This window comes from Chiloscyllium plagiosum, unplaced genomic scaffold, assembly GCF_037043375.1.
Source record: "Chiloscyllium plagiosum isolate Xiang-an unplaced genomic scaffold, Cpla_swu_hap1 HiC_scaffold_6, whole genome shotgun sequence".
In the NCBI taxonomy this organism is placed as follows: domain Eukaryota; kingdom Metazoa; phylum Chordata; class Chondrichthyes; order Orectolobiformes; family Hemiscylliidae; genus Chiloscyllium; species Chiloscyllium plagiosum.
The window spans coordinates 89560757-89575781 of record NW_028270144.1 but is presented as its reverse complement, the minus strand read 5'-3'; the positions used below and the strand labels follow the sequence as shown (position 1 = coordinate 89575781).

At 39.4% G+C, this 15025-nt stretch overlaps 1 protein-coding gene across 2 annotated transcripts in view; it reads left to right on the top strand.

The window, feature by feature from the left end:
• Positions 1–871: 871 nt before the first annotated feature.
• atp8a2 (ATPase phospholipid transporting 8A2) overlaps positions 872–15025 on the top strand; it is a 573039-nt gene continuing 558885 nt past the window's right edge. For both annotated transcript variants that reach the window (XM_087988186.1, XM_043691978.2), the window contains exons 1-2: positions 872–931; positions 11402–11461. In XM_087988186.1, the coding sequence (XP_087844312.1) occupies positions 874–931; positions 11402–11461 (118 nt within the window). In that variant the 5' untranslated portion in view covers positions 872–873. The remainder of the gene's footprint in view (positions 932–11401; positions 11462–15025) is intronic.

The following is a 15025-nucleotide window of genomic DNA, read 5'->3' as shown; positions in this document are numbered from 1 at the left end:
GATCTATAGTTCCCTGGCTTTTCCTTACCTCCTTTCTTAAATAATGGCACCACATTAGCCAACCTCCAGTCTTGTGGGACCTCATTCCTGACTATTGATGATACCAATATCTCAGCAAAAAGAATTGCAATAGAATTGATTTTTATTTCCAAATTGCAATAACAGTTCTAGAAAATATGATCACCATCAAGTCAAAAATGCAGGAAAATTGAGAGGAGATTGTCGATTACTAGTTAGGCTTTAATTGTGAAGAAATAATGCATACTGCAGTCTTGAAGGGACAAAATTGAAATAGACTTGCATCAGATATGAGAATAGCTTCTTGAAATCTTGGGTCAGAATGAAATCCATTTTGAGATGTGACAGTAAGATTCAGCATCCACTTTATTCCAGAGAATATCTTCTTTCTCCCACTGTTGAGACTGCTCAAGTGTGTTTTCAGCTTCTTGACTGAGCTCTTGTACTTAAACAGATATCTGAACATAAAAAATTGTTAGATCCCAAACATATTGAACTTATTTCTCAATAAACTATCAATCAAACTCATTGATGTAAGCTTTTTTCTTGTATTAGGATGTGTTTTGTTAAAACTGCTGATGCTGTTATCAACTTTCTTGATTATACTGTTAATTTTCTAGTTTAATCACTGCAAGCTAGCTGTAAGGGTAATTTGTTTCATTTGTACCTGTCTGGGTAAATTGCATATCCAGTCTATTTAAATAATATATACTAAAATGCACTAGTCTAAGGAATATCACAAATTAACATTTTATTAGATAATGAGATTGTACACGTTGACCTCAAAATGAAATCAACCGACTTGTAGAAGTAAAATTCCTATTGACAGTTTTGTTAACTTTTCCAATTTCAGAAATGGGAGAACTGGAGTCTGACAATGAGCTTTTGGAATATTATGAAATGGAAGAGAATGGTGAGTTTGCCTGAGACATTGGAATGCTTTTAATTATCTGTCTCATTCAGATAAAGAGCTAACTTGTTTTAAGTAAAATTGTATCTACCTTAGACCATTATGGTTTAAATGCATGACTGTAGGATCATTATTTGCATTATTTATTGCAACAGTGCTGTTAGATCTCATATTTTCTCATGAGAGTCTGAATCCGGTGGTAGATTCAGATATAACTTTATTTTGTACAATTGTGTCGCAGCTTAAGATTTTCTTTGCAGTAAGGCACACAAAAAGTTCAGATTGTACACAAGTAAAACTGCTAGTGCAAACTACCACACAGACACAGACACACACACAGACACACAGACACAGACACATATACACACACAGACACACACCTGTTTGATACTATAGATCACTGGCGCCAGGTTATTCCTGTGTGATAGCATCTTAAAGTGATGGACTGGTTGGTGGTCCAGCCCCAGTCATGATGTTTTCACAAACTTTCTTATCTTTCTCTTTGAAGGATAACATTAGCCACCTGCGCAAATGTTGCCTATCTCATTTAAGACAGACCTACTATTATTCTACTCGCAGAGACAAGTATTATGCTTGAACTACTGCAACCATGGGCAACTGTCGGCCATTTTGTACAACTCAATTACCTTATATTTCTATCATATCTTTAGCATAATGAAATCAGTGAGCTTCCTAAAACAAAATTATGATATTGAGCTACATAAATATGAGGCCAGGTGTTCAAAAATTAGGCCAAAGAAATTGGTTTGAAGGTATGTCTTATGAGAGGGAAGTGAGACAGAGTGGGGAAATTTTAGATTTTGGGCCTTGGCACTAAAGGCACAGCCACAAATGGTCATACATTTATAATTGGGGCTGCACAAGAGACCAGAATTAGAGGAATGCAGATATCTTGTAGGATTGACAAGCATGGCCATGAAGGGATTTGAAAACAAAAACAAGAATTTTAATATTAAGTTGCTCCTTGGATGCGAGACAATAATCAAGGACGGGAGTTGCTGCTTGTTAATACATGGAAGCTGAGTTTTCCTGACTTCAAGTTTATAGATGGTAGAATGTGAAAGACAAGCCTCAGCAATTGCTGCATTGTTGTTGCAATAACCTTGTACACGATACTATGGAACTCTAAATGTGGGTATAATTATCTTTTGTTGACAATACAGTCTTTTCTTCTATAGTGCGATAGTTGTTTTCCTGTGTGACCACAGGCTGTACAAGAATTGTGCAATACAAATAGCACTGAAAACGTTGGTGATGCAATCCGGCTATAGCCAACACATGATTTAAAAGTTCACCGTTTAGAAACAGTGCCCCATTCGTCAGTCGGGTTACAGTGAATTCGTGCTGATGAAATGCTTCTACTATAATGTGCGTTTCTTTGCGAACTGGTTTTAACGCGATTGAACAATTTAGACCCTTATTTGTGGAACATGAATTTATTTATCTGTATTGGCAATAATGCCCCAATAGTTTAAATGGCATGGCTATTTTATGATTTTTGTATAATGCGAGATCACATGAGAACTATCACATTATATCAGAACTGACTGCATAACTTGGAGAGGGCGAAACGTTATTTGCCACCTTAATCTTGTACTTCTCACTGGTCAGGGAACAACTACCATGTTCTTCCTAACCTATGCCTCTCTTTAGAGAAAGCTCTTACTAAAAACATAAGATTATCCGTCTCCATTATTCATTATCTCTATTATCCGTCTCCATTATGTCTCCTTTTAAAAGAACATGGCAGTGTAGATCAGGTATTGCCTTACGCTGGAAGACATTCTAGGCAAAGGGATTGTGGACAAAGAGCAGCATGCAATATCTGCAAATGCATATGATGTCACACAAAGGAAAAGGTAGCATGTTCTACAAAATAAAATTGGTAGCTATCCAGAAGGAAATAATTGATGGGGTTTCCATCAAATAATTGAGATGCAGAGCAAAAATCTTAAAATTCAGACCAATAGTCATGAGCAAAATGAGGACTGATTGATGCAATTTGCGATAGCTGTTCAACCTGGGAAGTTAAATCATTCAGTTGCATGAAACACGACTGGTGAAAATAAACAATTATTGTCATCAGCTTCAAGGGTAAAGTTGTTTCTGAATTTTGCATAGAGCTGGACGATGTTGAGAACATCTATGGAAATGCTGGGTCCTGTGTTGTAACCAATAGGGGAAAAAAAGGTTTGTTTTAGTGTGGAAAAGGCAGCTGATATCTGTAGTGGGTGATAACTGTAATGTGGCAATTCCTGCAGTAAAAGGGATCTGTGCACAAAATTGGCTCTGATTGTATGTACTCAATCTATAGTTTTGATTCTGAGGAGCATGTTTTATGAATTAATTTAAGTAATTATGTGCCATGAGAAAGTTTATAATGTTAAAGGTGATATAAATGTGATTGAGGGTGAGGAAAGACCAGAAGATGTAGGAGCAGACATAGGCCATTTGGTCAAATATCCATCTCACCTTTGAATATTCTTGGCCATGCCTTGATAGCCCTGTGGTAAAGAATTCCACAGATTCACTATTCACTGAGAAGAAATTCTTCCTCATGATTGTCTCAAATGGACAACTATTGTACTCCTGAGATTATGCCTTCTGTGCTTAAATTTCCCCAGAAGGGGAAACAGCTTCTCCATATCTTCCCTGTCCTGACCTCGAAGAACCTTGAATATTTCAATATTGTCACCTCATGTTCTTCTAAACTCCACTGAGTACAGACCCAACCTACTCCATCTCTCCTCTTAAGAAAATTCCTGCATACCTGGGATCAATCTAGTTAATCTTCTCTGGTCTGCCTGCACTGTCCGCAAATCTCTCCATCGATAAAGGGACATAAAATTTTCACCCTAGTCTCTATTTGATGTAGCTAGTGGGTCTTTAATGGTTTTAACTAGTCTTTCAAATTTTTAAACATCATTTCCCTTTGAAATGAAGGCCAACATTCTATTTGCCTTTCCTATAACCTGCCCAACTTAAATGCTAAATTTTTGTGATTTTACATTATCCTCAAATTCCCGTGTTGCAGCTTTCTGCAATTTCTTTTCCATTCAAATAGTGTTCAGCTCCTCTATTCTTCCTGTTCGTGCACAATCTCACATTTTCCTGAGTCCATCTGTTGAGTTTTTGCCCAAGATGCATACATGTAATACATAGCAGAGATGTGCATAGAAAGAGAGAATATGTGGAGATGAGAAGGGATAATGAGAAAACATGGAAAGGCAAAGAGGAACAATGAAATAATGATATCAAGGACCTTAAAATATTGAAGTGAAATATTTTGCAGACAGATCAATAAAAGAAGGGAGTCTGAGTTGAAAATAGGACCATTAAGAAACAGATAAGATAATACCACATGTAGTAATAATAAAAGATACATTAAAACTATATTAATTTAAATATTGAATAGACTAATCAATGTGGAAAGAAAACCTGGTCCAGATGGGTTATATCCTTGCAATTTTTTGAAGACTCTAGGGAAAAGACAGTGGTGGCGTTGCTATACACAGGAAAAGGTATCATGCCAGAGGACTGATGGATAGCTAATGTAATTTCTGTGTTTAAGAACTGGGTTCTGGCCATGTCCTGTGTCTTGTAGACCAATGAGTTTAACCTCAGTGGTTGCAAAAATAGTGAAAAATATATTAAAGTTAGAAATATGATAATGAATGGCCATTAGATTTCAAAGAGGAAAATTTTGCTTAACCAAACAGTGAATTTTTTTAAGGAGGCAACATAGACTAGTTTCCATGTTAACAGAGTAGATGTAATTCTTCATAATTTTCAGATCATCCGAGAATAGACCAAGGAATAAAGTAAGGGAATGTGACTCAGGAAACAAGAGATTGAATGGTTGACGAGATGACTTCAAGACAGAAAGCAGAAAGTGGGAATTTAAGGTTTTTATTCAGACTGATAGAAGTAAGGAAGTATGCAATATTCCAACAGTGGCCTAACCAATGTCCTGTACAGCTGCAACATGACCTCCCAACTCCTGTACTCAATACTCTGACCAATAAAGGAAAGCATACCAAATCTTATTTACCTGCGACACCACTTTCAAGGAGCTATGAACTTACACTCCAAGGTCTCTTTGTTCAGCAACACTCCCTCGGACCTGACCATTAAGTGTTCCTCGAGGACCAGTGCTGGGACAACTGTTCACAACTTATACTAACTTCTGAATCAAAAACACAATTTCTGAATTTGTGGATGAAATCAAATGAGGTTGGCAGATAGGGTGGTGAAGAGGACTGCAACAAATTGCAAGAAAACATGAATTAACTTGTGACATGGATAGAAGAATTGTCAAATAAAATTCAGCACAGCTAAGTGATAGGTAGCTCATTTATTTTGGTAGGAAGCTCATTTATTTTGGTAGGAAGAATAGGGATGTCACTTGTGTTATGTAGAAGGTGTAACACTATGTAAAGTAGAAGAACAAAATGACTTCCGCCACAGACATGTGGCAAATAGATGTCCTTCAGCGTGAGAAATTTGAATCAGGTGAACACTGTGGCAGCCCATTCAACTGAAGATGCTTCTGTAGATTCTGACACAATCCAAAGCCATTTCAAAAGCAAGTAGAAAACATTGTCCTTAACTTATGGGGTTAAAAACTGTAGGCTAGCTGTATTGAGGTATGTGGTGAAGAGATTCTAATTGAACAAAGTGAAAGCATGTTGAAATATTGAAGTTGCTACACCTCAGCTGAATGCTGGATTGTGACTAATTACTGATACTACTGAACTAGCTGCTATCCTAGTTCAGTGTCATAGAGATGTACAGCATGGAAACAGACCCTTTGGTCCAACCTGTCCATGCTGCCAGATATCCCAATCCAATCTAGTCCCACCTGCCAGCACCCGGCCCATATCTCTCCAAACCCTTCCTGTTCATATACCCATCCAAATGCCTCTTAAATGTTGCAATTCTACCAGCTTCCACCGCTTCCTCTGGCAGCTCATTCTATACACACATCACCCTCCGTGTGAAAAAGTTGCCCCTTAGGTTTCTTTCACCTCTCACCCTAAACCTATGCCCTCTAGTTCTGGACTCCCCAACCCCTGGGAAAAGACTTTGCCTATTTATCCTATCCATGCCCCTCATAATTTTGTAAACCTCTGTAAGGTCACCCCTTAGCCTCCGATGCTCCAGGGAAACTTTCCCAGCCTGTTCAGCCTCTCCCTATAGCTCAAATCCTCCAACCCTGGCAACATCCTTGTAAATCTTTTCTGAACCCTTTCAAGTTTCACAACATCTTTCCTATAGGAAGGAGACAGGAATTGCATGCAATATTCCAACAGTAGCCTAGCCAATGTCCTGTACAGCTGCAACATGACCTCCCAACTCCTGTACTCAATACTCTGACCAAGGAAAGCATACCAAACACCTTCTTAACTATCCTATCGACCTGCGATTCCACTTTCAAGGAGCTATGAACCTGCACTCCAAGGTCTCTTTATTCAGCAACACTCCCTAGGACCTTACCATTAAGTGTATAAATCCTGCAAAGATTTGCTTTCCCAAAATGCAGCACCTCACATTTATCTGAATTAAACTCCATCTGCCACTTCTCAGACCATTGGCCCATCTGGTCCGGATCCTGTTGTAATCTGAGGTAACCCTCTTCGCTGTCCACTACTCCTCCAATTTTGGTATCGTCTGCAAACTTACTAACTGTACCTCTTATGCTCGCACCCAAATCATTTATGTAAATGACAAAAAGTAGAGGACCCAGCACCGACTCTTGTGGAACTCCACTGGTCACAGGCCTCCAGTCTGAAAAACAACCCTCCACCACCACCCTTTGTCTTCTACCTTTGAGCCAGTTCTGTATCCAAATGGCTAGTTCTCCCTGTATTCTGTGAGATCTAACCTTGCTAATCAGTCTCCCATGGGGAACCTTGTTGAATGCCTTACTGAAGTCCATATAGATCACATCTACAGCTCTGCCCTCATCAATCCTCTTTGTTACTTCAAAAAACTCAATCAAGTTTGTGAGATATGATTTTTTTCATGCACAAAGCCATGTTGACTATGTAATCCAAGATGGAGGATGGAAAAAATTTCTGGCTGTAGCAGCTGCTCCTTGTTTGAAGTATTTTAGGTGTTGGAGGTGATTTCCTTGAATTCCAGGAGCAGCAATTACTGTTTTATATACTGTTGCACTGTTTTGGAACTTTGGAAAAAAAAGTCAAAACAACAGCAGTTTTAAAAGGGAGAAGAACAGACAAAGGAAGCACATGGTGAGGTCAGTGCAGGAGAGAGAGAGAAAGAAACTGACACAGCAGTGAACTTGCACAGTTACTGCCTTTGCTGTTTGAATTCATGTATCGCTGGACATCGGAGTGTGTCTGGGAAAATTAACAAACAGTGAAATTTACATCTGATCTTGGAGGAACTGTTGGCCGAAGTTCACAGCACATTTAATTGTTGTATTATGTGTGGCCTACAGAAAGTCTGCAGTAGTGAGTAAAGTGGGTTTATTCTTGATTGTGTGTTTTTGGAGATACGTCTCTTGATTAAACTAAAAATATAAGCCATAACTATTAATTTAACCAGGGGCAGTGTATGTAGCAGAATAAGACGGTGTTTTCTTCTGGGTCTGTAGATTGTGAAGGAGCAAAAATGGCCTTTAGTACAGTGATGTGTATTTCTTGACAGATGTGGGAGTTTAAAGAAGTTTAAGGGTTGCTGCGGATTATATCTGCCATACATGCTGTTGGTTGCGAATTATCAGATCAAATGGATCGATTGGAGAGACAGTTAGAAGCAATGAGGAATTTGCAACAGCAACAGTATGTGATGGATGGCAGTTATGGGAAGGGGGGAGGTCTCTGGTACAGTCACATAGATGGGTTAACTCCAGGAAAGGTAAGAGAGGTAGGCAGCTAGTGCAGGAGACTTTTGTGGCTATACCCATTTCAAACAGGTATGCTGTTTTGGAAAATGTAGGGGGTGATGGATTCTCAGGGGAATGTAGCATGAACAGCCAGGTTTCTGGTATTGAGACTGACTCTAATGCAACAAGGGGTACATCGGGTTCCAAGAGATCAATTGTGTTAGGGGATTCTGTCGTCCGAGGTACAGACAGATGTTTCTGTGGCCAGCAGAGAAAAAGCAGAATGGTGTGTTGCTTCCCTGGTGCCAGGATCAAGGATGTCTCAGAGAGGATGCAGAATGTTCTCACGGGGGAGAGGGACCAGCAAGAGGTCATTGTCCACATTGGAACCAATGACATAGGAAGGGAAAGGGTTGAGATTCTGAAGGGAGATTACAGAGAGTGAGGCAGAAATTTAAAAAGGAGGTCCTCGAGAGTAGTAATATCTGGATTACTCCAGGTGCAACGAGCTAGTGAGGGCAGGAATAGGAGGATAGAGCAAAGGAGTTAGTGTATGGGAGAAGGATTCACATTTTTGGATCATAGGAATCTCTTTTGGTGTAGAGGTGACCTGTACAAGAAGGATAAATTGGAAGGAGGCTAATATCCTGGCAGGGAAATTTGCTAGAACTGTTCGGGACGATTTAAACTAATAAGATGGGGGGATGGGACCCAGAGAGATAGTGAGGAAAGAGATCAATCTGAGACTGGTACAGTTGAGAACAGAAGCGAGTCAAACAGTCGGGACAGGCAGGGACAAGGTAGGACTAATAAATTAAACTGCATTTATTTCAATGCAAAGGGCCTAACAGGGAAGGCAGATTAACTCCGGGCATGGTTAGAAACATGGGACTGGGATATCATAACAATTACAGAAACATCGCTCAGGGATGGGCAGGCATGGCAGCTTAATGTTCCAGGATACAAATGCTACAGGAAGAACAGAAAGGGAGGCAAGAGAGGAGGGGGAGTGGCATTTTTGATAAGAGATAGCATTACAGCTGTGCTGAGGGAGGATATTCCTGGAAATACATCCAGGGAAATTATTTGGGTGGAACTGAGAAATAAGAAAGGGATGATCACCTTATTGGGATTGTATTATAGACCTCCTAATAATCAGTGGGAAATTGAGAAACAAATTTGTAAGGAGATCTCAGCGAACTGAAAGAATAATAGGGTGGTTATAGTAGGGGATTTTAACTTTCCAAACATGGACTGGGACTGCCATAGTGTTAAGGGTTTCGATGGAGAGGAATTTGTTAAGTGTGTTCAAGAACATTTTCTAATTCGGTAAGTGGATGTACCTACTGGAGAAGGTGCAAAACTTGACCTACTCTTGGGAAATAAGGCAGGGCAGGTGACTGAGGTGTCAGTGGGGGAGCACTTTGGGGACAGCGAGTATTCTATTAGATTTAAAATAATGATGGAAAAGGATACACCAAATCTAAAAGTTGAAGTTCTAAATTGGAGAAAGGCCAATTTTGACGTTATTAGGCAAGAACGTTTGAAAGCTGATTGGGGGCAGATGTTCGCAGGTAAAGTGACAGCTGGAAAATGGGAAGCCTTCAGAAATGAGATAATGAGAATCCAGAGAAAGTATATTCCTGTTAGAGTGAAAGAAAAGGCTGGTAGGTGTAGGGAATGTTGGATGACGAAAGAAATTGTGGGTTTGGTTGAGAGAAAGAAGAAAGCATATGTAAGGTATAGACAGGATCGATCAAGTGAATCCTTAAAAGGGTATAAAGGCAGTAGGAGTAGACTTTAAGAGGGAAATCAAGAGGGCAAAAAGGGGACATGAAATAGCTTTGGCAAATAGGGTTAAGGAGAATCCAAAGGTTTTTACAAATACATTGAGGACAAAACGGTAACTCGGGAGAGAATAGGGCCCCTCAAAGATCAGCAAGGTGGCCTTTGTGTGGAACCGCAGAAAATGGGGGAGATACTACATGAGTATTTTGCATCAGTATTTACTGTGTAACAGGGTATGGAAGATATAGATGTAGGGAAATAGATGGTGACATCTTGCAAAATGTCCATATTACAGAAGAGAAAGTGTTGGATGTCTTGAAACGCGTAAAGATTGATAAATCCCCAGGACCTGATCAGGTGTACCCTAGAACTCTGTGGGAAGCTAGGGAAGTGATTGCTGGGCTTCTTGCTGAAATATTTGTATCATCAATAGTCACAGGTGAAGTGCCGGAAGACTGGAGGTTGGCTAACGTGGTGCCACTGTTTAGGAAGGGTGGTAAGGACAAGCCAAGGAACTATAGACCAGTGAGCCTGATGTCGGTGGTGGGCAAGTTGTTGAAGGGAATCCTGAGGGACAGGATGTACGTGTATTTGGAAAGGCAAGGACTGATTAGTGAATGCAATGTTGCGGGTAACCTTGGTACTGTCCCTGATTCCAAGTTTGTTTTCGGGAGATTATTACAGGTTTCACTCCAAGCTTTGTATGTATTTTATAGAATATGGTGTCCTCATCACCACAAGTTGACAAACATCAACATTTTATTAGACAACACTCTGTTAAACCACATTTGAGAACTTCATGCAGTTATGATTGGCAAATTTTGTAAAGGAGAGAGATGCCCCAGAAAGATTACAGAGAATATTTACAAGGGTAAAACAGAAATTAATGAGTGTGCATATCAAGATGGGATGAACGGGCTGGATCCCTTTTTCCTGAGAGAACTTAGGGGTGACTGAATAGATATACAGTATTTAAAATTTTAAAAGATTTTTACAGATACTGGATAATTCTTCACTGATTGTTTCCATTTTGGGATAGGAGCATAGCTAGATGCCATCAATTTGATTCACCAAGAAATTCATCAGGAACTCAGAATAAACCTTTTTGCTCAGAGGGATAGGAATGCAAAACTTGATACCATAATGAAAGATGAATGTGAGTAGTGCAGGTGTATTTCAGGGTAAGTCACCCTGAAGCACATTCCATCTTTTGAGTATCCACTCACCTTCTGACTTCTGACTTGTAGATACTGATAAAAGACTTGATGATTATGGGCAGAAAGTAGGCAGAAGAATTTGTTGTGGATTGCTTGAAGAAAAGCTGACCTGTTGCAGTCGGCTGAATTACCACCTTGGATGTTGTAAATATCTGTGGTTTTATGAAAAGAGACAGTGAGGGAGAGAAAACAGACTGAGGAGGTGGAGGAGAAATATGCCAGAGAACCAAATAAATAAAACTGACAGAAAATGCAAGAGGATTACGTGTAATGCAAGTGGTAATGGTATTAAGGAGTTTGGAATACACTTTTTTGTCGACTAGGAACTAACTAATTTCCTTGGCTCATGAAATGCAAAGGACTGAATATATTCAGTAGGGTTCAACTCAGCTAAGTTGAGAGAAATGATGAATTAGAATTTGTCAAGAATATTGATGGGTGAATATATGTGGGCAGGACATGCTTCAAGTGAGTTTCATTTCCTGCCATCATCTTGTAGATGTTTATAATGTTGTCTTAGAATTCAAACAAGTATATGGAGTGCATGATAATTACTGTTGATATCAAAAGATTTGATTTTCTTTTTTTTAAACATAGATACAGTTGATGCCAAGAGTAAATGGAGAAGGTTTTGGAAGAGTTGCATTGATCATCTTGGTAAGCCTTGAGCTGTCAACTAGCACCCCAGTGTTTGTGATATTATTCCCCTTCACATCTCCTTGTATGTTTGATAAATTGTCCTTATGGTCAAATATTTCTTTGTTTGAGCATGTTACACTTTCAATTGATATTCTGTTACAAGCTTTAGACACAGTGTCATGGATTTCCTTTTGCCAAATCATCATTTCTGCAGTGTAGATGGGACCATGTGGAATCTCCATTGATGCAGGCTTCAGAGGAATTGCCCAGGAACTTGGAGATGATTCTGGATAATCCTCTGTACCTGGAGCCACCTGAACATGTCTATTTAAATATAATGAAATTAAGTTGGTAGTTACTCAGGAAAAGTTAAACTGTTAAACTTCTGAATAACTATTTAACTGATGTAACATTTCTCTCACACTGGCAATAGCACCTCCCACAGATCCTGATCAACAACCCACTATCTATGCCCAGGACCTAACCCCACACCCCTTCCTGCTGGACCTGACACAACACTTCCTTCCACCAATAGACCTGAACCCCTTTTCTCACACTGAGACCCTCCCTCCCATGATTTCCTCCTATGCTCGAGACTGCACCCTCTGCACTAGCAGACCTGATATCTCCACCCAACCTAAACATTGCATTACTTATCTGGCACCCGTGCCACCTGGTACCCATTCTCCTACCTGGCTGGCACCCTACCCACCTGAAGCCCTAATCTTTCACTTACTTTATATACTTACTATTTTGAAGCAGCTGCCAAAGTGGTTTACTGTGATTCTAGACCATTACATTTCAAAAATGGCAACTGACTACTATGAAAACAGGAGTATGATTTTTCTTTGATAGTGTTGAACTGTCAGAGAAGGACCTGTTATGGGTATGTACTTCTGAAGGAGCCATTATTAAAAATTCCTGTCAGAAATGCAGAGCTCTTTTGTTGTACAAAATGGAGAAAAGTGATCCAGTGAATTAGAAAGCATGAACAATTTATAGTGAACAATGCAGGTCAGCAAATACCTCCTTTAATTTGTGTTATAGTGAATTACTGTGTTAAATGACCATGGTACAATTTGATGAGGACCTATCGTGGCTTCAGACATCACGTAAGAAGTGCGCGAGTAAATTTATTGATGCTCAATTTTGAAGTATTCAAAGAAGTCCCATAAATAACCAGAGGACTTCCAGGATATCGATTACCACACCTAGCCTTTACATTCCTATCAAAATAATGATATCCTTGGCAATCCATCTAATGCCATTTGGAATGGGCCGAGAGGACATCCCCACCATTCATGAAGTCTGATCGGTTCATTAATTGAAAATGCTTTGCAAGTGTGTACATGTAAATTATTACTTATAAGTCTGAGTAATTGGTTTGCATATACTGACATTTGTGAAATGTTTTTATTACATTAATTATCTTTCCATGTTTTGTATTCTGCACTTGTATTGGCTTGAAATTAGTCTTGCAATAAATTAAGTGTCTTTGTTCCACTTTTATCACAGAGGATGACAGGACTGTTTGCATCTTGAATTCTGTGTTGCCACTTTCAAAACTATAATCCTGTGACACTTCTTGTCTTCCTGTTGAAGATTTATTTGAGAATATCTCCTGTCTGCCTACACAGGCATTATGATGTGCACGCGGTTATGAATAACTGTGTAGGCACCTTGTAATTTCACTTCAATTGCAAGAAAATTGCTGGTCAGACTTTTGGAAAAGGGTAATGAAATTTTGAAGAATAATTGATGCATTAAGAGTTAAAGCATTTTTGTGCATTTTTAAACAAGAGCTGAGAGAACAAAGATTGATAAATTACAGTTATGGAAACAGGATTGACTAGACAATGAAAATAGAAAGAATTAAATGTGTTTTCATTGCACAAATGTGAGCAAAACATGTATGAACAAATGTGAACAGTAAGAATACTGAACAAACTAGACAAATATTACAATATTCCTTCAAGCTCTGATTTCATTGCAGATGAAATCTGTTCTAGTTTCATAATGTTTTAGACTTGAGGACTTAGTATCTGCATCAAGTTAACGTGATTATATCTCATTATTTTATCATATCCTGAAACATATCACTGGGGACAAATTTCTAAGGCAGATAATCTTTAGCTGTCTTAGGCAGTAAAGTCCTACTTTGGAAGCTAAATTCTAGATGTCTTGTTAATAGTTGGAATGGAACAATCTGGGTGATCCAAGATGGAGGACGGGAAATATTTCTGGCTGTAAGAGTTGCTCCTTTTTTTTGAGGTATTTTAGGTGCTGGAGGTGATTTCCGTGAGTTCCAGGAGCAGCAATTACTGTTTTATATGCTGTTGCATTGTTTTGGAACTTTGGAAAAAAAAAGTCAAAACAACAGCAGTTTTAAAACGGAGAAGAACAGGCAAAGTAAGCACGTGGTGAGGACAGTGCAGGAGAGAGAGAGGACCTGCACAGTTACTGCCTTTGCTGTTTTTGAATTCATGTGTCGCTGGATATCGGAGTGCATCTGGGTAAATTAACAAACAGTGAATTTCACAACTAATCTTGGAGGAACCGGTTTGGGCGAAGTTCACAGCACAAAATCAGATAAGTTAACTGTTGTTTTAAGTCTGTCCAAGAGAAAGGCTGTTCTAGTGAGTACAGTGGGTTCTTCCTTGATTATATGTTTTTGGAGATAAGTCTCTTGATTAAACTTAAAATATAAGCCATAGCTATTAATTTAACCTGGTGCAGTGTTTTGTAGAGGAATAAGACAATGTTATTTTTTGGGTCTGTAGATTGTGAAGGAGCAAAAATGGCCTTTGCAGTGATATGTACTTCTTGTCAGATGTGGGAGTTTAAAGAGAGTTTAAGGTTTTCTGCGGATTATATCTGCCATAAATGCTGTTGGAAACAAATCTTATCAGTTAAGTGGATCGGTTGGAGAGACAGATAGAAGCGATGAGGAATTTGCAACAGCAACAGTATGTGATGGATGGCAGTTATAGGAAGGGGGGAAAGTCTCAGATACAGTCACATAGATGGGTTAACACCAGGAAGGGTAAGAGAGGTAGGCAGCTAGGCAGGAGTCTTTTGTGGATATTCCCATTTCAAACAGGTATGCTGTTTTGGAAAATGTAGGGGGTGATGGATTCTGAAGGGAACATTGCACGAACAGCTAAGTTTCTGGTATTGAGACTGGCTCTAATGCAACGAGGGGTACGTCGGCTTCCAAGAGATCAATTGTGTTAGGGGATTCTGTTGTCCGAGGTACAGACAGCAGAGAAAAAGCAGAATGGTGCCAGGATCAAGGATGTCTCAGAGAGGGTGCAGAATGTTCTCACGGGGGAGAGGGACCAGCAAGAGGTCATTGTCCACATTGGAACCAACGACATCGGAAGGGAAAAGGTTGAGATTCTGAAGGGAGACTACAGAGATTTAGGCAGAAATTTAAAAAGGAGGTCCTCGAGAGTACTAACATCTGGATTACTCCTGGTGCTACAAGCTAGTGAGGGCAGCCATGCATTCATAGAGCAGATGAATGCATGGCTGAGAAGCTGGTGTATGGGAGAAGGATTCACATGTTTGGATCATTGGAAT